General features: G+C 51.1%; 1 protein-coding gene across 1 annotated transcript; it reads left to right on the forward strand.

Moving 5' to 3' along the window:
* The first annotated feature begins 673 nt into the window (after positions 1–673).
* Positions 674–21,895, forward strand: CYSLTR1 (cysteinyl leukotriene receptor 1). The gene is made up of 2 exons (XM_038748234.1): positions 674–998; positions 20,577–21,895. Exon 2 carries the CDS (start codon positions 20,603–20,605, stop codon positions 21,623–21,625), a length of 1,023 nt encoding a protein of 340 aa, XP_038604162.1. The 5' UTR covers positions 674–998; positions 20,577–20,602; the 3' UTR covers positions 21,626–21,895.
* Positions 21,896–22,275: the final 380 nt, after the last annotated feature.

Below are 22,275 nucleotides of genomic sequence, written 5' to 3' on the forward strand. Positions count from 1 at the left end.
TCTGCTCCCCCCGCGCCTTTTCCAGGATGAAAGGCTGGCGCCCCATCCCAGGCGCCAACTATGGAGCCAACTAGTTTCTTGGAAGGGCCCTTTCCCCTTCCTGCCCCTCCTTCCCCTCTCCACCCTTTCCCCTCTCTCCCCTCCCTTCCCCTCCCAACTCGAACTCCCCCTCTTCCCTTTCCTCCCCCCTTCCCTCTTCTTCCCTCCCCTTTCCCCCTTCTTTTTCCCCTCCCTCTCCTTCCCCTATGCCCCTTCCTTTCCCCTTCCTTTCTCTCCCCATCTCCTTCCCCCTCCCTTCCCCTTCCTGCCCCTCCTTCCCCTCCCTCCCCCTCTTCCCCTCCATCCTCTAACTCCCCCCTTCCCTTTTCTCCCCCCCCCATCCCCTCTTCTTCGGTCCCCTTTCCCCCTCCTTGTCTTTCCTCCCCCATCCTTTCTCTCCTCCATCTCCTTCCCCTTTCCTCTTTCTTTCCCCTCTCCCACTCCTCGGTGTCTCCTCCCCCCTTCCTTCCCCCCCTCCTTGGTCCCCCGTCCCTCCCTGCCCTTCCTTTCTCTGTCCCCCATCTCCTCCCCCCTCCGTTCCCCGCTTGCCCCTCCCTCTCTTCCCTCCCCCCTCCCTCCCCAGGAGCCGGCAGACGGCCCCGGCCCTCCGAGCCCCCAGACCAGCTCGCCGAGCCAGCTGACCGGGTCTCCCGCCTACGGCTGGTTTTCTGGGGGGCCGCACACTAAGACAGGCCAAACACGCATATACCCAGGACGGACACACACAGACGGGCGCGAGGAGAGAGAGAGAGGAGAGAGAGACGGACCCACACAGGGCTCCTCAGTTCGAGGACGGACTCAGCGCCGCGGGGAGCCGGCCCCCCACCTCCTGGGGCGGGCCTGTTTTGGGGGATCCCTTGACCCGTCCCCTCCCACCCAAGCTCCGGCCCTCGTCCTTCCTCCACGGGGCTTGAGCCGCTCCTCTGCCCAGGACCGGACGCCAACGGTCAGCACAGCAGGTAAGAACCGACCGCCCTTCGACCCTCTGGACTCTTGACCCCCTCTTCCCCCAACCACCACCCGCCCTGGGCCTGGGGCCGCATCCAGAGCCCGGCGGGAGTCCGCCACCCCCTCCCCACCCCGCTCCCGAGAGCCGTAATAATAATAATAATGATGGCATTTGTTAAGCGCTTACTATGTGCAAAGCACTGTTCTAAGCGCCGGGGAGGATACAAGGTGATCAGATTGTCCCACCTGGGGCCCGCAGTCTTCATCCCCCTTTTACAGAAGAGGGAACTGAGGCCCAGAGAAGTGGAGTGACTTGCCCAAAGTCACACAGCTGACAAGTGGCGGAGTCGGGATTTGAACCCATGACTTCTAGCTCCTAATAATAATAATAATAATAATAATGGCATTTATTAAGCGCTTACTATGTGCAAAGGACTGTTCTAAGCGCTGGGGAGGTTACAAGGTGATCAGGTTGTCCCACTTGGAGCTCACATTTAATCCCCATTTTCCAGATGAGGTAACTGAGGCACAGAGAAGTTAAGTGACTTTTTTTTGATGGCATTTATTAAGCGCTTACTATGTGCAAAGCACTGTTCTAAGCGCTGGGGAGGTTACAAGGTGATCAGGTTGTCCCACTTGGGGCTCACATTTAATCCCCATTTTCCAGATGAGGGAACTGAGGCCCAGAGAAGTTAAGTGACTTGCCCAAAGTCACACATCTGACAAGTGGCGGAGCCGGGATTTGAACCCATGATCTCCGACTCCAAAGCCGGGGCTCTTTCTCCTGAGCCATTATGCTTCTCGAGCCAGGGCTCTTTTCACTAAGCCATGCTGCTTCTCTGTGTCCGGAGCCTGCAGAGACTGCAGGCTCAGCCCTCTTCTGGGGACCGACCCCTGCTCGGGGGGCGTCCGGGGGGGCAATGTTTGGACGGCGAGGGTCCCCGCGGAACGGAGGAGCCCAGCGGGCACAGTACCCCCTGCCCCTTGCTGCCACCGCATCAGCTGCTGCTGCTGCCACGGGGCCGGTGCCCTCGGGTGGGTGTCCCTGGGTCCCGCCTGGGGGGACGGGGGTGATGGTTTAGTGCCCCCGGGACCCGGCTGTGGGAGCGATCAATCAATCAAACAATCAATCAGTCAATCGTATTTATTGATCGCTTACTGTGTGCAGAGCACTGTACTAAGCGCTTGGGAAGTACAAGTTGGCAACATATAGAGACAGTCCCTACCCAACAGTGGGCTCACAGTCTAAAAGGGGGAGGCAGAGAACAAAACCATACTAACAAAATAAAATAAATAGACTAGATATGTACAAGTAAAATAAATAGAGTAATAAATACGTACAGACATATATACATATATCCAGGTGCTGTGGGGAAGGGAAGGAGGTAAGATGGGGGGGATGGAGAGGGGGACGAGGGGGAGAGGAAGGAAGGGGCGCAGTCTGGGAAGGCCTCCTGGGCGATGGGACCGGTGCCCTCGGGTCCCCGCTGTGGGGGCGATGATACCGGTGCCCCTGGGTCCCGGCTATGGGGGAGATGGAGTCGGTGGAGGCTGTGGGGGTGATGGGTCGGTGCCTCCAGGTCCCAGCTGTGGGGGCAATAATAATGATAGCATTTATTAAGCGCTTACTGCATGCAAAGCACTGTTCTAAGCGCTGGCAGTGGAAGCTGTGGAGGCTCTGGGGGTGATGGGTCGGTGCCCCCGGGTCCCGGCTGTTGGGGCGATGGGATTGGTGTCAATCAATCAATCAATCGTATTTATTGAGCGCTTACTGTGTGCAGAGCACTCTACTAAGCGCTTGGGAAGTACAAGTTGGCAACATATAGAGACAGTCCCTACCCAACAGTGGGCTCACAGTCTAAAAGGGGGAGACAGAGACCAAAACCAAACATACCAACAAAATAAAATAAATGGAAAAGATATGTACAAGTAAAATAAATAGAGTAATAAATATGTACAAACATATATACATATATACAGGTGCTGTGGGGAAGGGAAGGAGGTAAGATGGGGGGATGGAGCGGGGACGAGGGGGAGAGGAAGGAAGGGGCTCAGTGTGGGAAGGCCTCCTGGAGGAGGTGAGCTCTCAGTAGGGCCTTGAGTCCATGTCCCCGGGTTAGGGCTGTGGGGGCGATGAGACCGGTGCCCCCGGGTCCCGGCTGAGGAAGCTGTGGGGGTGATGGATGGGTCGGTGACCCTGGGTCCCGGTTCATTCAACCGTATTTATTGAGCGCTTACTGTGTGCAGAGCACTGTACGAAGCGCTTGGAAAGTACAAGTTGGCAACATATAGAGACGGTCCCTACCCAACAGTGGGCTCACAGTGGGGACGATGGAGGCTGTGGAGACTGTGGGGGTGATGGGTCGGTGCCCCCGGGGCCCGGCTGGGGGGGGCGAAGGGACCGGTGTCCTCGGTTGTAGCCGTGGGTGCGATGGGACCAGATGTCGGGGGCATAAGGTTGGCATCTTTCGTTCTAGGTGTAGAGGTGTTGGACCCCTTTCCCCCGGGTCCCGGCTGTGTGTGCGATGGGACCGGTGCCCCTGAGTCCTGGCCATGGGGGTGATGGGGCCGGTGGCCCCTGTTTTGGGCTGGAGGTGCGGAGGGCGACAGGGCCAGTGACCCCGGGTCTCGGCCTTGGAGGCAAAGATGAGGTAACTGAGGCACAGAGAAGTTAAGTGACTTGCCCAAAGTCACACAGCTGACAAGTGGCGGAGCCGGGATTGGAACCCATGACCTCTGACTCCAAAGCCCGGGCTCTTTCTCCTGAGCCATGCTGCTTCTCGAGCCAGGGCTCTTTTCACTGAGCATCATCCGCAAAGATGCCTGGGTGTATAATAGTGATGGTATTTATTAAGCGCTTACTGTGTGCCGAGCGCTGTGGTATCCGACTAGATCTGGTGGAAAAATACCGGCTCGGGAGTCGGGAGACCTAGGTTCCAATTCTGCTCTCCCGCTTGCCTGCTGTGTGACCCTGGTGAAGTCATTTAACGTCCCTGGACCTCAGTTTCCTCATCTGTAAAATGCTGATTAAAAACCTGTTCTCCCCACCACCTACTTCGAACTGGGAGCCCCACGTGGGACAGAGACTGTGTCCGACTTGATTATCTTCTTTTGACTCCAGCACTTCGGACAATGGCAGCGTGGCTCGGAGACAAGAGCCCGGGCTTGGGAGTCGGAGTCAATCAATCAATCGTATTTATTGAGCGCTTACTGTGTGCAGAGCACTGTACTAAGCGCTTGGGAAGTACAAGTTGGCAACATATAGAGACAGTCCCTACCCAACAGTGGGCTCACAGTCTAAAAGGGGGGAGACAGAGAACAAAACCAAACATACTAACAAAATAAAATAAATAGAATAGATATGTACAAGTAAAATAAATAGAGTAATAAATCTGTACAAACATATATACATATATACAGGTGCTGTGGGGAAGGGGAGGAGGTAAGATGGGGGGATGGAGAGGGGGACGAAAGGGAGAGGAAGGAAGGGGCTCAGTCTGGGAAGTACAAGTCGGCTGTGTGACCTTGGGCAAGTCACTTAACTTCTCTGAGCCTCAGTTCCCTCATCTGGAAAATGGGGATTAAGATTGTGAGCCCCACGTGGGACAACCTGATCACCTTGTATCCCCCCCCCAGCGTTTAGAACAGTGCTTTGCACATAGGAAGCACTTAACAAATGCCATTATTATTATTACTATTAATGGTCGACCCATAGTAAGCACTTAATAAATACCACACTTATTTCCATAGTAAGCACTTAATAGATACCACACTTATTTTCATCATTGTTATTATTATTATTTGTTATTATTATCATCAGCGGCTTGGAAAGCACCGACAAAGTGTCCCTGTGATCCGTTTGTTCTGTGCTGTCCTCCCGGATAATTCGGCCTATTCCCCCACCCAAAAAGCGAGGTACCCCGGGGAGACCCGCCCCAACCAGGCTTCCGGGGACCCCCCGCCCAAGCTTCCGATGTCCCTCCAACCAAGCTGAACCTTGGGCCACACCACAACGTACCCTCCCCCTTCCTCGTTTTCCCGCAGCTCCTCCCAGTCCGAGGGGGCGGGACGGCCTCCAAGCTGCCTGGGGTGGGACCAGCAGGGGCCAAGGCCGGTGGGGAGGGGGGCAAGCGAGCGGGAGCTTACTGTAGTGTACTTTCCAAACGCTTAGTACGGTGCTCTGCACACAGTAAACGCTCAATAATAATAATAGCATTTGTTAAGCACTTAGTATGTGCAAAGCACTGTCCTAAGTGCTGGTGGGGGGTACAAGATGATCAGGTTGTCCCACATGGGGCTCACAGTCTTAATCCCCATTTTACAGATGAGGCCACCGAGGCCCAGAGAAGTTAAGTGACTTGCCCAAAGTCACCCAGCTGACAAGTGGCGAAGCCGGGATTAGAACCCATGACCTCTGGCTCTCAAAACCGCGCACTTTCCACTGAGCCACGCTGCTTCTCAATAAATACGATTGAATGGAGTGAATGCTCCAATTTTGCCAAACAATGACTCTCCCTGACTTAAGAATAATAATAATAATGATGATGGCATTTATTAAGTGCTTACTATGTGCAAGGCAGTGTTCTAAGCGCTGGGGAGGTTACAAGGTGATCAGGTTGTCCCACGTGGGGCTCACAGTCTTAATCCCCATTTTACAGACTAGACTGTGAGCCCACTGTTGGGTAGGGACTGTCTCTATATGTTGCCAACTTGTACTTCCCAAGCGCTTAGTACAGTGCTCGGCACACAGTAAGCGCTCAATAAATACGATTGATTTATAGATGAGGTAACAGGCACAGAGAAGTTAAGTGACTTGCCCAGTCACACAGCTGACAATTGGCGAAGCCGGGATTTGAACCCCTGACCTCTGACTCCAAAGCCCGGGCTCTTTCCACAGAGCGACACTACTTCAAGGCCTCACTGAAGGCCCATCTGCTCCAAGAGGCCTTCCCATTCATTCAATCATTCATTCATTCAATCGTATTTATAGAGCGCTTACTGTGTGCAGAGCACTGTACTAAGCGCTTGGGAAGTACAAGTCGGCAACATGTAGAGACGGTCCCTACCCAACAATGGGCTCACAGTCTAAAAGATTTCCTAGATTAAGCTCCACTTTTCCTCATCTCCCCATTCCTTCCACGTCACCCTGACTCGTTCCCTTTGTTCTTCTCCCCCCACCCCCGCCAAACCACAGCACTTATGTATATATCCGTCATTTTATTTATTTATATTGATGTCTGTTTACTCGCTGTGAGCAGGGACTGTCTCTCTTTAATAATAATAATAATAATAATAATGATGTTATTTGCTAAGCGCTTCCTAAGTGCCAAACACTGTTCTACGTGCTGGGATAGATACAAGGTTATCACGTTGTCCCACTTGGGGCTCACAGGTTTGATCCCCATTTTACAGATGAGGTAACTGAAGCACAGAGAAGTGAAGTGACTTACCCAAAGTCACACAGCTGACAAGTGGCAGAGCCGGCATTAGGACTCACGTCCTCTGACTCCCAAGCCCGTAGTAATTGCTGTATTGTACTTTCCCAAGCGTTTAGTACTGTGCTCTGCACACAGTAAGCGCTCATGTGGCTTAGTGGAAAGAGCCTGGACAGAGGTTTTAATCTCAGCTCTGCCATTTGTCTGCTGTGTGACCCTGGGTAAGCCACTTAACCTCTCTGGGCCTCAGTTACCTCATCTGTAAAATGGGGATGAAGACTGTGAGCCCCACTGGGACAACCTGATTACCTTGTAATCTACCCCAGCGCTTAGAACAGTGCTTGGCACACAGTAAGCGCTTAGCAAGTATCGTAATAATAATAGTAATAATGATAATAAATTCGGCTGAACGAATGAATGATCCCCACGGACCCTTGATGATGATGGCATTTATTAAGCACTTACAATGTGCAAAGCACTGTTCTAAGCACTGGGGGATACAAGGTGATCAGGTTGTCCCACGTGGGGCTCACAGTCTTAATCCTCATTTTCCAGAGGAGGGAACTGAGGCACAGAGAAGTTAAGTGACTTGCCCAAGGTCACACAGCTGACAATTGGCGGAGCCAGGATTTGAACCCATGACCTCTGACTCCAAAGCCCATGCTCTTTCCACGGAGCCACGGACCCTTGCGTCGGGAGAGCTGGGTGGTGATGATGATGATGGTATTTGTTAAGCGCTTAATCAATCAATCAATCGTATTTATTGAGCGCTTACTGTGTGCAGAGCACTGTACTAAGCGCTTGGGAAGTACAAGTTGGTAACATATAGAGACAGTCCCTACCCAACAGTGGGCTCACAGTCTAAAAGGGGGAGACAGAGAACAAAACCGAACATACTAACAAAATAAAATAAATAGAATAGATATGTACAAGTAAAATAAATAGAGTAATAAATATGTACAAACATATATACATATATATAGGTGCTGTTGGGAAGGGAAGGAGGTAAGATGAGGGGGATGAGGGGGAGAGGAAGGAAGGCCTGGGAAGGCCTCCTGGAGGAGGTGAGCTCTCAGTCGGGCCTTACTATTACTATTAGTAATACTTACTATTTGCGAAGCACTGTTCTAGGCGCTGGGGGGGGAGACAGGGTAATCAGGTTGTCCCACGTGGGGCTAACAGTCTTAATCCCATTTTACAGATGAGGGAATTGAGGCACAGAGAAGTTAAGTGACTTGCCCATGGTCACACAGCTAAGTGGCAGAGCCGGGATTAGAAGCCATGACCTCCCGGGTGTCCTCGACGGGGAGACGAGAGGAGGGCACAGCCCTCCAGACTCCAAGGGGTGGGTGAATTGTGCCTCCCAAGGTAGTGTCCAAAGGGAATGTTGTTCCTCGGGCCTCGGGGTGCGGAGCCCAGAACCAGACGGGCGGGAAAGCGGATTAACGCCTGCTTTGCCGCCATCTAGCGGCCCGGTCGAAAACTGCGTGCCAAGCGGGCATTCATTCATTCATTCATTCATTCATTCAATCGTATTTATTAATAATAATAATAATAATAATGATGGCATTTGTTAAGCGCTTACTATGTGCAAAGCACTGTTCTAAGCGCTGGGGAGGATACGAGTTTGTCCCATGTGGGGCTCACAGTCTTCATCCCCATTTTACAGATGAGGTAACTGAGGCACAGAGAAGTTAAGTGACTTGCCCAAAGTCACACAGCTGACAATTGGTGGAGCCGGGATTTGAACCCATGACCTCTGACTCCCAAGCCCGTGCTCTTTCCATTGAGCCACGCTGCTTCTCTTGAGCGCTTACTGTGTGCAGAGCACTGTACTAAGCGCTTGGGAAGTCCAAGTTGGCAACATATAGAGACGGTCCCTGCCCAACAGTGGGCTCACAGTCTAGAAGGGGGAGACAGACAACAAAACAAAGCATATGAACAAAATAAAATAAATAGAATAAGCATGTACAAATAAAATAGAGTTATAAATACATACAAACATATATACGTATAGACAGGTGCTGTGGGGAGGGGAAGGAGGTAAGGTGGGGGGGATGGGGAGGGGGAGAAGGGGAGAGGAAGGAAGGGGCTCAGTCTGGGAAGGCCTCCTGGAGGAGGTGAGCTCTCAGTAGGGCCTTGAAGGGAGGAAGAGAGCTGGCTTGGCGGATGGGCCGAGGGAGGGCATTCCAGGCCAGGGGGATGACGTGGGCCGGGGGTCGACGGCGGGACAGGCGAGAACGAGGCCCGGTGAGGAGATTAGCGGCAGAGGAGCGGAGGGTGTGGGCTGGGCTGGAGAAGGACAGAAGGGAGGTGAGGTAGGAGGGGGGTAGTGAGGTAGTGTGATGTGGAGGGGCTCTCGCTCTTGCGGTACACCACACTGTCAGACCGGGACCAACGCGTTAGAGGGGAAGCTCCTTGTCAGTTGGTCGTTACCAGACTCGTAGACCAGTGCACTGCACCCAGCGGGGGCTCCATTATTCATTTATTACTCTGGTTCAGCCCCGCAATCCAACTATCCCTGACTCTGTCAGCAACAGAGGTAATAATAATAATAATGGCATTTGTTAAGCGCTTACTATGTGCAAAGCACTGTTTTAAACACTGGGGGGATACAAGGTGATCAGGTTGTCCCACGGGGGGCTCACAGTCTTAATCCCCATTCGACAGATGGGGTAACTGAGGCTCAGAGAAGTGAAGTGACTTGCCCAAGGTCACACAGCAGACATGTGGCCGAGCTAGGATTAGAACCCATGACCTCTGACTCCCAAGCCCGGGCTTTTTCCACTGAGCCTCGCTGCTTCTCTAGATGGGGAGATGGGGAGAGCCCTCATGGACATTTACCCTTATGGTTAAAGATGTGCCTTCCAAAACTGACTCTCCCCTCTCCATCCCTGATTTTCCCCCAGCGACCCAGCATTGACCATCCAACACCGCTGACTTTCCCCTCTTCATCCCTGACTCTCCCCCAGGAACTCAGCACAGACCATCTGACACCCTTGACTCTCCCCTTTCCACCCCTGATTCTCCCCCAGTGACCCAGCATGGACCTTCCAACACCCTGACTTTTGCCTCTCCACTCCGTGTCTCTCCCCCAGTGACCCATTGCAGATTATCCAGCACAGCGTTCCCCTCTCCATCCCTGATTCTCTCCTCTCCATCCCTGCCTTTCTCCCAGTGACGCAGCACAGACCATCCAACACCCCCGACTCCCCTCTCCATTCCTAACTCTGCCCCAGAGGCCCAACATGAACCATCCCACAGACCATCCGACATCCCTGATTCTCCCTTCTCCATCCCTTCTTCTCCTCCCACCCAGCCTTACTTCTCTCTCCCTGTTTCTGTGTGTGTGTGCATGTGTATGTACCAATGTGTGTGTATTTGTCCTTCTCATCTCTGCCCTTTCCTCAGATGCTCCGAGCAGAATCCCCATGGTTCAGCCCCAAACACTGTCTCTGGAGTGAAGTCCCAGGAACCTTGGGGGACTGGCTGCCCTTCTGGAGAAGCTGTAACTGTCCTACCCATGGCGGCCAACCCTGCTACCCTAGGAAATTTCCCAGCATCAATCTCTCTTGGCTTATCCCCAGTGGGAAACAATTGGAAGTGAGCCTTTTGGGCAGAGTCTGGAAGTTTCAATTAAGCATGTCCCGTGGTGGGAAGCTTGGAGTATTTCTGTTTCCCAGGCTGGGTCCAGAAGCTGTCATCATACAGGGACCAAATGGGGCCAACCAGCTGGGAGCCTCGACAGTGGTCAGAGGGGCCGGGTCAGTCCTGCCTTCTGGTGTGGGGGCGAGGGGTATAAGAGATCAAACCAGGCACTTTGGTATTGGGGATCTGGGAGACGGGAGTCCTGGGTTCTGGTGTAAGTTCGTTGAGGGCAGGGCAGGATATTGCACTCTCCCAAGCGCTCTGCACACAGTAAGCATTCAGTAAATATGACTGATTAACAGTGCCAGCCCTGCCATTAGCCTGTTGCTGTTGTCCCTCCTACTTAGACTGGGAGCCCCATGTGGGACAGGGTCTGTGTCCAACCTGACTGACTTGTATCTACCTTAACACTTAGAACAGTGTTTGACGCATAGTAAGCACATATCAAATACCGTAACCATCATTGGCTGGCTGTTGGTTATTTATTTTACTTGTACATATCTATTCTATTTATTTTATTTTGTTAATATGCTTTGTTTTGTTCTCTGTCTCCCTCTTCTTGGCTGTGAGCCCACTGTTGGGTAGGGACCGTCTCTCTATGTTGCCAACTTGTACTCCCCAAGCGCTTAGTACAGTGCTCTGCACACAATAAGTGCTCAATAAATACGATTGATTGATTGATGGTCCTTGAGCAGATCTCTGAACAGCTCTGCACCTCAGTTTTCTCCTCCTTTAAACTGTGGGACGATCCCTGCCTTTTCCCTAATAATAATAACTGTGGTATGATTAAGGGCTTACTATGTACCATGAACTGTATTAAGTGCTGGGGTAGATACAGCATGGCCTAATGGAAATAGCGTGGGCTGAGGTGGCAGAGGTTTTAATCCCAGCTCTGCCACTTGTCTGCTGTGTGACCTTGGGAAAGCCACTTAACTTCTCTGTGCCTTGGTTACTTCATCTGTAAAATAGGGATTAAGACTGTGAGCCCCAGGTAGGACATAGACCGTGTCCAACCAGATTAGCTTGTATCTATCCCAGAGTTTAGTGCATTTCCTGGCATATAATAAGCATTTAACAACTACCCTTAAAAAATGGATAATCAGTTTCTGTCTTACAAAGGGCTCACAGTCTAAGGGGGAGAAAGAACAAGCATTGAAAACCTATTTTGCAGATGAGGAAACAGAGGCCCAGTTAAGTGACTCGGCCAAGGGCACACAGAAGACAAGTGGCAGAGCCGGGATTAGAACTCAAGTCCTCTGACTCCCAAGCCTGGGCTCTTTCTAATAGGCCATGCTCTTTTTCTTCCCAGGGTTATTATGAGGCTATTTTGTGTTTTTAGTTTTATGAAGGCACTTGGAGGACAGACAGAGGGCTTGATCCCTGTCCTCAAGAGGTTTATGAGCTAAACAGAGGCACCAGGCAACAGCCCTGGACACAAATAATCGACACTGAAGGAATGTGAAAGCAGGACCCGAGTAATGAAGGCGGAGGGTGAGTCAGTAAGGGATCTGTAGCAGGCGAGAGAACCGATGAACAGACCAGTCCTGGGGCTCAAAGACGCTGGTGCCACCGAAGAGACTCCATCCGAAAGTGCCGGCGGAGGTTGCTGGGAGAGAATTTGAACGCTGGAACTCTGTGCCTTCAAGAACTCTGTCATCATCATCATCATCATCAATCGTATTTATTGAGCGCTTACTATGTGCAGAGCACTGTACTAAAGCACTTGGGAAGTACAAATTGGCAACATATAGAGACAGTCCCTACCCAACAGTGGGCTCACAGTCTAAAAGGGGGAGACAGAGAACAAAACCAAAGATACTAACAAAATAAAATAAATAGAATAGATATGTACAAATAAAATACATAAATAAATAAATAGAGTAATAAATATGTACAAACATATATACATATATACAGGTGCTGTGGGGAAGGGAAGGAGGTAAGATGGGGGGGATGGAGAGGGGGACGAGGGGGAGAGGAAGGAAGGGGCTCAGTCTGGGAAGGCCTCCTGGAGGAGGTGAGCTCTCAGCAGGGCCTTGAAGGGCCCTGTCGGCAGCTCTCCTGGCCCCTGACATTCAGGCAAACCTGGATCAGACACTGACAGTGTCTTTTAGTCTTTTAGTCAGTCTTTTAGACTGTGAGCCCACTGTTGGGTAGGGACTGTCTCTATCTGTTGCCAACTTGTACTTCCCAAGTGCTTAGTACAGTGCTCTGCACACAGTAAGTGCTCAAAAAATTTGATTGATTGATTGATTGATTGACAGTAAACAGGGGAAACGTCTGATCCCCACCAGCAGGATCTGTGCTGGAGTTGTGTCTGCTGCCGCGGTGATGGATTGCACTGAGCCATCCACACTCTCTTGCTCCTGTGTCCTCTCCCATTCCATCAGCTTGCAGGAATGAGATTTCCCCAGAGATGCACAGTAAGGGTCAGTGGGTCTTTTTTTACTTTCTTGTGCGATCGCAGGGAGAACTCACAACAACAAACAGAAAACAAACCCGACCAGTGCAGGAGAGGACGGTTGGAAGTTCACAGAGGGTGGACAGTCTGACCCCTCCCTCCTCCTGTAGTCATTTGGATTCTGGAGGGTCTTTCCATAATCAATCAATCAATCAATCAATTATTCAGTGGTATTTATTGAATGCTTACTGTGTGCAGAGCACTGTACTAAGCGCTTGAGAAAGTACAGTGTAACAATATAACAGACACATTCCCTGCCCAGAGCGAGCTTACAATTAGATGGGGAGAGAGACATTAATATAAACAAATACATTTTGGATAGGTACATAAGCACTTTGGGACTGAGCAGGGGGTGAATAAAGGGAGCAAATCAGGGTGATGCAGAAGGGAGTGGAAGAAAAGGAAAAATCAATCAATCGTATTTATTGAGCGCTTACTGTGTGCAGAGCACTGTACTAAGCGCTTGGGAAGTACAAGTTAGCAACATAGAGAGACGGTCCCTACCCAACAGTGGGCTCACAGTCTAGAAGGGGGAGACAGAGAACAAAACCAAACATATTAACAAAATGAAATAAATAGAATAGATATGTACAAGTAAAATAAATAAATAAATAAATAGAATAATAAATATGTACAAACATATATACATATATATACATATATACATATATACGTATATACATATATAAAGTCAGGGAAGACCTCTAGGAGGAGATGTGCCTTCAATAAGGCTTTGAAGTGGGGAAGAGTCATTGTCAGATATGAAAAGGGAAGGAGTTCCAGGCCAGAGGCAGGATGTGGGTGAGAGGTTGGTGGTGAGATAGATGAAACTGAGGTACAGAGAGTAGGTTGGAATTAGAGGAGGGATGTATACAGGCTGGGATGTAGACACTGGCAAGGAGTGTCTGTTTGATGCAGAGGTGGATGGCAACCACTGGAGGTTCTTGAGAAGTGGAGAAACATGGACTGAATGTTTTTGTAGAAAAATGAACCAGGCAGCCGAGTGAAGTATGGACCGGAGTGGGGAGAGATGTGAGACAAGAAGGCCAGCAAGGAGACTGATACAGTAGTCAAGGTGGATAGGATAAGTGCTTAGATTAACATGGTAGCAGTCTGGATGGAGAGGAAAGAGTGGATTTTAGTGATGTTGTAAGGGTTGGACGAATAGGATTTAGTTGGTTCATGAGGTGAAACCCCCTTGGTTCCTCCCCAGAAATGGATGCCAGGCAAAGCCAAGGACAGTATCAGGTGCCAGGCATGCCAGTGTGCCGGCTAGAGTAGCGTGGGTCTGGTGCCAGCAACCTGACTGGTACAGCAGGGGTCATTGGTAGGGACAGCAAGGGCCAGGGACCGGAGCAGTGAGGATCATTGGTAGGGACAGCAGTATCAGGGCCCAGGGCAGTGGGGGCTGTTTGCTGGGAGAGTGGAGGTCAGGGGCCAGGGCACCGGCCGGGTTACTTCTCCCTCCAGGCTCCCGGGCAGGGTTTACTGTATGGCGCTGTGTTAGAGAAGCAGCGTGGCTCAGCAGCGTGTGTGTGGAAAGAGCACAGGCTTGGAAGTCAGAGGTCACAGGTTCTAATCCCGGCTCTGCCGCTTGTCAGCCGTGTGACTTTGGGCAAGTCACTTAACTTCTCTGCACTTCAGTTACCTCATCTGTAAAATGGGGATTAAGACTGTGAGCCCCTCATGGGACAACCTGATCATCTTGTATCCACCCCAGCGCTTAGAACAGTGCTTTGCACATAGTAAGCGTTTAACAAATTCCATTATCATTTATTATTGCTATCCTTGTGTCTCTCCCCACTTTAATCCATACTTCATGCTGCTGCCCGGATTGTCGTTGTCCAGAAATGCTCTGGGCATGTTACTCCCCTCCTCAAAAATCTCCAGTGGCTACCAATCAATCTGCGCATCAGGCAGAAACTCCTCACCCTCAGCTTCAAGGCTGTCCACCACCTTGCCCCCTCCTACCTCACCTCTCTTCTCTCCTTCTACAGCCCACCCCGCACCCTCCGCTCCTCTGCCGCTAATCTCACCATGCCTCGTTCTCGCCTGTCCCGCCGTTGACCCCTGGCCCACGTCATCCCCCTGGCCTGGAATGCCCTCCCTCCCCACATCCGCCAAGCTAGCTCTCTTCCTCCCTTCAAGGCCCTACTGAGAGCTCACCCCCTCCAGGAGACCTTCCCAGACTGAGCCCCTTCCTTCCTCTCCCCCTCGTCCCCCTCTCCATCCCCCCATCTTACCTCCTTCCCTTCCCCACAGCACCTGTATATATGTATATATGTTTGTACATATTTATTACTCTATTTATTTATTTTACTTGTACATATCTATTCTATTTATTTTATTTTGTTAGTATGTTTGGTTTTGTTCTCTGTCTCCCCCTTCTAGACTGTGAGCCCACTGTTGGGTAGAGACTGTCTCTATGTGTTGCCAACTTGTACTTCCCAAGCGCTTAGTACAGTGCTCTGCACACAGTAAGTGCTCAATAAATATGATTGATTGATTGATTATTATTACTCACATGCCCAGAGCACATTCAGACCCAGAGCTGGGCAGTTGTGGACCTGCCCAACTCGGTGGTCGTGGGGGTGAGGATCTCCACACCAACCACTCTGACCTCTCACTCTCCCCCAGCATCTGCCACGCTAGCCACCTCCTCCCTCCCCCTCTACCTTGGACTTGGTCACTCCGTGTTGCTGGTGGCCTACACTCTCCCATTACCCAGGATCCAGGTTCCCACAACTTGCTCTTTTCTGGGATCAGACACCCCAAACAGTGGGAGAAGCCCAGGAAGAAAATTTCTGTCAGGCTGAAACCATTTTCCAGAAATCCCTCTGGGCTCCAGTCGTCCAAATGACTCGGCTGTGAATGGTGCCCGTTGCCACTGACATTTTCCAACACCATTCACGTGCTCTGCTCCAGCAGGTGCCTACTACAGTGCTCTGCACACAGTAAATGCCCAATCTAGTGTTCTGCACCCAGTATTTATTCTTGCATTCAATCGTACTTATTGAGTGCTTACTGTGTACTAAGCGTTTGGAAGGTACAATTCAGCAATAGAGACAATCCCAACCCAACAATGGACTCACAGTCCAGAAGATGGATAGAATATAGTGCTCTGCACACAGTAGGTGCTCAGTATAGCACTCTGCATATAGTAGGTGCCCAGCACAGTGCTTTCCACACAGTAGGCACCCATTCCAGTGCTCCAACTGCGGTAGGCACCCAATAAATCCCTTGGACGTCGAAGCTGGCTTCTTTGGTCTGCATGGAGCTGGCACTGCTAAGGTTAGTATTGACCCAGGCCAAGTTGGACCCAACAGGAATTTTCCACGAGTTTTTCTTGAGAAAGCGGGGCTGGCTAGGGGTCAGCTGCATCTCCCCGGGGAGCGGGGTGACTTCCGGACAGAATAGATTCCATGCCTCGGGGGACTACAGGGATCAGGGATCACCAGATGTCATTTAGGGTGGTTCTCACTGATGCTCTCCACAGAGCAACTCCTGGTGGGGGCAGGATCCCAGTTAGAGTGCTGGCGGGCAAGGACGCCAGGGGAGAGAAAATGCCCCCACCCCATCCCCAATTCTGCAGGCAGGAAGAAGTCACTCCTGAAAGCTGGACACCAGATTAGGGTCAGAAATATCCATGGGGCTGACTGGCCTCTGGGATCATCTAGTACTAAATATCTTCTGTGTGCAGGGCACTGTACCGGAACCTCCTTCGTATTCCAGCTCTGCCACTTAATAATAATAATAATGATGGCATTTATTAAGCGCTTACTATGTGCAAAGCACTGTTCTAAGCGCTGGGGAGGTTACAAGGCGATCAGGTTGTCCCACGTGGGGCTCACAGTCTTAATCCCCATTTTACAGATGAGGTAACTAAGGCACAGAGAAGTTAAGTGACTTGCCCAGAGTCACACAGCTGACAGTTGGCGGAGATGGGGTTTGAACCCGTGAACTCTGACTCCAAAGCCCGTGCTCTTTCCATTGAGCCACGCTGCTTCTCAGCTGTGGCTCAATTGTCACAAAGTCACTTGTCAGCTGTGTGACTTTGGGCAAGTCACTTCACTTCTCTGGGCCTCAGTTCCCTCATCTGGAAAATGGGGACTAAGACTGTGAGCCCCATGTGGGACAACCTGATAACCCTGTATCTTCCCCAGCGCTTAGAACAGTGCTTTGCACATAGTAAGTGCTTAACAAATACCATCATCATTATTATTATGGAGTGCTGTATTGGGCGCCTATTGCACTCAGTAGGAGTAGTGGTAGCAACAGTAATATGAGAAGCAGCATGGACTAACGGAAAGAACATAGGCTTGGAAGTCAGAGGACCTGGGTTCTAATTCTGGAGCCCAGAATTCTAATTCTAATTCTGGTTCCACCACTTGTCTGCTGTGTGACCTTGCGCATGTGACTTCGCTTCTCTGTGCCTCAGTTGCCTCATCTGTAGAATGGGAATTTAGAGTGTGAAACCCACGTGGGAAAGGGACTGTGTCTAACTTGATTCTGAGAAGCAGCGTGGCTCAGTGGAAAGAGCACGGGCTTGGGAGCCAGAGGTCATGAGTTCTAATTCCGGCAACGCCACTTGTCAGCTGTGTGACTTTGGGCAAGTCACAACTTCTCGGGGCCTTGGTTACTTCATCTGTAAAATGGGGATTAAAACTGTGAGCCCCACGTGGAACAACCTGATCACCTTGTATCCCCCCCGGCACTTGGAACAGTGCTTCGCACATAGTAAGCGCTTAACAAATAATAATAATAATACTAATGCTATTTGTTAAGTGCTTACTAATGATGTCATTATTATTAATCAATCAATCAATCAATCAATCGTATTTATTGAGCGCTTACTATGTGCAGAGCACTGTACTAAGCACTTGGGAAGTACAAATTGGCAACATATAGAGACAGTCCCTACCCAACAGTGGGCTCACAGTCTAAAAGGGGGAGACAGAGAACAAAACCAAACATACAAAATAAAATAAATAGAATAGACATGTACAAATAAAATAAATAAATAAATAGAGTAATAAATATGTACAAACATATATACATATATACAGGTTATATATTATTATTATATATACTATAATTAATAATAATCTATTATTATTATTATCATTATTCCCTTGGATCTATCCCAGCCATTAGACTAGTGCCTGACACATAGTAAGCACTTAACAAATACCATTAACAACAAAAATAGCCAGTGGCTGGCTGGGGGGCAGAGGTCCCTAGCAGAGGCATTCCTGGGGCTCTCTGCTCTGCGCCGTGGCCAACTCCAGGGAGGTAGGATTTGGCTTGCACTTAGCCCCAGACACTGGGGACTCAGTGCTCACAACCGTGGTGACCTCCCGCTCCTCCCAGCTTGAGTCTGTGGGGATCCTACCCTGGGGGCTCCAGACCACCCTGCCAGGGGCATCTCAGACTACAGCAGGCCAGCTCTGGCTCACAGGCCGGGGACCTGAGGCCAAGACACTGGGCGGACCCTGGGAGGAGGCCAGAAATGGGCTGGCCCTGGGAAGTAGACAAGCTCTGGGGACTGGGCCAGAACGGGATCAGTGGGATTTGGGGGACAGCGATTGTCTGTATACTCCCTCACTGGTCTGTAAACTCCAGCCTGCGTCCAGCCAGACTGCGGAGTCCAGACTCTCCTAGTGTGTCCTTGCCAGATGCTGCTCTGTCCCCATGACGGTCCTGGTGCCCTGGTCTGCCCCTGCCCCTGTCCGTCTGTCTGTCCGTCCTGGGCTGAGGACCCAAACCTGCCTCCCATCCCACTCCTGGGACAGAAGGATGAGGAGATTACACGGGAGCAGTGCTATGGGAACCCCAGGTTGGAGGGCCGCCTCTGTGGATAGGACTTTCCCTGCTAGGGGAGCCACAGGGCTCAAGGGAGTGAAGAGGGGAGAGCAGGCATCAAAATGTCCCACAGCTTTGTTCTGGGGCTTATCCCCCTCACCGTCATTGCCAGCAGTATTTTAACTTCAAGCAGCATAGCATAGTGGTTCTAATTCTGGCTCTGCCACTTGTCTGCTGTGTGACCTTGGGCAAGTGACTTCACTTCTCTGGGCCTCAGTTACCTCATCTGTAAAATGGGGATTGAGACTGTGAACCCCCTGTGGGACAGGGACTGTGTCCAACCTTATTTGCTTGTATCTACCCCAGCACTTATTTCAGTGTCTGGCACATGGTAATTGCTTAACAAATGCCATTATCATTATTATTACTATGTCCCGGAGTCTCTGGGGAGCATTGGCCCATGGGTTGGGGGCTGCCCCAACTCTGGGCTTTGCCCCCCAGACACCAGGGAGGGTCAAATAGACACTGAGAGCAAGCTTGGCCACCCCATGCTGCTGGAGACTCATGTTCTGGCCAACTGCCCACCACATCTGCAGGGAAAGGATTAAAGCCAAAGAAGGTTCATTCTTTCATTGTCATATTTATTGAACACTTGCTCTGTGCAGAGCACTGTACTACATGCTTGGAAGAGTACCATATAACAATAAACAGTTAAATAAACTGTTAAATAAACAATAAACTGCCCACAATGAGCTTACAGTCTAGAGTCTTGAGGTGGCAGTAGGGGGGAGCCAGAATTTAGAAAGGCCCAGGACTCTGCTCCATCACAACACAGATGCAGGCTCAGGGGAGTGGACTGGGCATATCAGTATTATTATTATTATTATGTTAATATGAATATTATGTAATGTTAATAATGATGATAATGGTGGAATTTGCTCCTCCTTCCCTTCCCCACAGCACCTGCATATATGTATATATGTTTGTACATATTTATTACTCTATTTATTTATTTTACTTGTACATATCTATTCTATTTATTTTATTTTGCTAGTATCTTTGGTTTTGTTCTCTGTCTCCCCCTTTTAAACTGTGAGCCCACTGTTGGGTAGGGACTGTCTCTATATGTTGCCAACTTGTACTTCCCAAGCACTTAGTACAGTGCTCTGCACACAGTAAGCGCTCAATAAATGCGATTGATGATGATGATGATGGGGCTTTTGGTCTAAGCAGGAGGGAGAATAGATGGATACTTTAGAGATCAGGAAAGGGGGTGAGGGCAGACATAAAATGGCTGCTCCTCAAATCCCACCCCATCAGGGTGAGGGTCCCCCCAACTGGAGCGGAGTGCAGCAAGTTCCTCAGCGGAGGGTGAACATGGGGGTGTTCCGGTGCAGCCGGAAACACAGGCAGGTCCAAAGAGGCTTGGACAGATTCCTGGACCAGTTACCATGCTGGGTCAGGGACAAAGAGGGGCAAGTCGGGGGTGTTGGATGGTTTATGCTGCGTTGATAGGGGAAGGTTAGGGATGGAGGGGGAGTAAGAGGGGCATCGGATGGTTCGTGCTGGGTCACTAGGGGACAAGTCAAGGGTGGAGAGGAGAAAGTCAGGGGTGTTGGATGATCCAGAGAAGCAGCATGACGTAGTGGATAGAGCACCGGCCTGGATTCAGAAGGTCATGGGTTCTAATCCCAGCTCCATCACTTATCTGCTCTGTGACCTTGGGTAAGTCACTTTACTTCTCTGTGCCTCAGTTACCTCATCTGTAAAATGGGGATTGAGACTATGAGCCCCATGTGGGACAGGGACTGTGTCCAACCCGATTTGCTTGCATCTACCCCAGCACTTAGTGCCGTGCCTGGCACATAGTAAGGGCTTAACAAATATCGTAATTATTATTATAATTATATTGTTATTGTCCATCCTGGGTCACTGGAGTCAGGGGTGGAAATGGGAGAGTCAGGGGTGTAGGATGGCTTGTGCTGGGTCACTGGGAAGAGTCAGGGACAGAGAGGGGAGAGTCAGGGGTGTTGGATGGTCCGTGATGGGTCACTGGAGTCAGGGAGAGTGAGGGGGAAGTCAGAGGTGTCGGATGGTCCACCCCTAGCTATGAGGCTGGGTGTCAAGGGGGGTGACTCCCGACTCCCAGTCCCAAGCCCCCTCCCCCAGGTCAACTGAAGGGGTAATTTGGGGCCACTGTCATCAGCTCCGTCTTTGACCTCACCTCTCTGCCTCCCCCACAGGCCCCGAGCCGACCCTCCGGCCAACCATGGACGGTGCGGCCAACACTACCACCCTCCCAGGACTCAACCTGAGCTGCCCAGAAGCCATCGATGACTTCCGGAACCAGGTGTACTCCACCGTGTACTCTGCAATCTCTGTGGTCGGCCTCCTGGGCAACGGCTTTGTACTCTATGTGCTCCTCAAGACTTACCATGAGAAGTCGGCCTTCCAGGTGTACCTGGTCAACCTGGCCCTATCTGACCTGCTGTTCGTCAGCACGCTGCCACTGCGTGTGGTCTACTACGTGCACCGGGGCACGTGGTTCTTCGGGGATCTGCTCTGCCGCCTCAGCACCTACACCCTCTATGTCAACCTGTACTGCAGCATCTTCTTCATGACCGCCATGAGCTTCTTCCGTTGCGTGGCCATCGTCTTCCCGGTGCAGAACATGAAGCTGGTGACGCAGAAGAAGGCCCAATGGGTGTGTGCCTGCATCTGGGCCTTCGTTATCCTGATCAGCTGCCCGTTCCTGATGAGCGGCTCCCACATAGACAAGTACAACAAGACCAAGTGCTTCGAGCCCCCGCAGTCCTCATCTTCCCTCACCTCCCTCCTGATCCTGCACTTTGTCGCCCTGGTACTGGGCTTCCTCCTGCCCTTTCTGGTCATCACCATCTGCTACACCATGATCGCCTGGACGCTGCTGAAGAACTCTCTGAAGAAGAATCAGGCAGACCGCAGGAAGGCAGTCGGGATGATCTTGGTGGTCACCGCCACCTTCCTGATATGCTTCACGCCGTATCACGTGCAGCGCTCCATGTACCTGCTCTCCATGGTCCTTTCCGGCCAAGACTGTGCAACCCAGCTCAGGATGCAGAAGTCTGTGGTCATCACCCTGTCGCTGGCTGCCACCAACTGCTGTTTTGACCCCCTCCTCTACTTCTTCTCTGGGGGGAACTTCAGGCGGAGGCTCTCCACCTTCCGCAAGCAATCGTGGTCCAGCATGACTTCGATGCCCAAGAGGCTGGCCTCCCTCCAGGACCAGTGTGGCGAATCTTTCAAAGAATGATGACCCTCCCCCCCAACCTGCCCTGCCCCCATCCCTGACCTCACTCGGCTATGCAGGGCTGCCTGGGGGTGGGGAAGAGAGGAGGGGGGCAAGCACTTGGCAATGAGAAACTTTGATCTCCCCCCCACACCAATTCCCACCCCTCAGAATCATAGGAATATTTCCTATGGTGGAACCCAAGCTGGAGAAGATGGGACACAGAGGTGGCAGATAGTCCAGATCGGCATGCTGTTGTCCATTCATTCATTCATTCATTCAATCGTATTTATTAAGCGCTTCCTGTGTGCAGAGCACTGTCCTAAGCGCTTGGGAAGTACAAGCTGGCAACATAGAGAGACGGTCCCTACCCAACAACGGGCTCACAGTCTAGAAGTCCACAGCTCTTCCTGAGTGGAGGAGCGACAGACAAGAAGGAAAAACGAGGAGAGCATTGGGCACTGACTGCAGACGGCAAATATGGCAGCACAGCATGGACAGTGTGTGTGTGTCTGTGTGTAGGTGTGTTGTTTATGTGTAAGCACCCAGCTCATCTGGGACTGTTGGTTCTGCACTGGTCCATCTGGCCACACCCACTCCCGCGGGGTAGCGTCATCACCAGCAGTATCTTCTGCAAGTGCACAGGATTACAGAAATTCCTAACTGCTGCCCAG

The sequence above is a fragment of the Tachyglossus aculeatus genome, chromosome 6 (genome assembly GCF_015852505.1).
Source record: "Tachyglossus aculeatus isolate mTacAcu1 chromosome 6, mTacAcu1.pri, whole genome shotgun sequence".
NCBI lineage: Eukaryota > Metazoa > Chordata > Mammalia > Monotremata > Tachyglossidae > Tachyglossus > Tachyglossus aculeatus.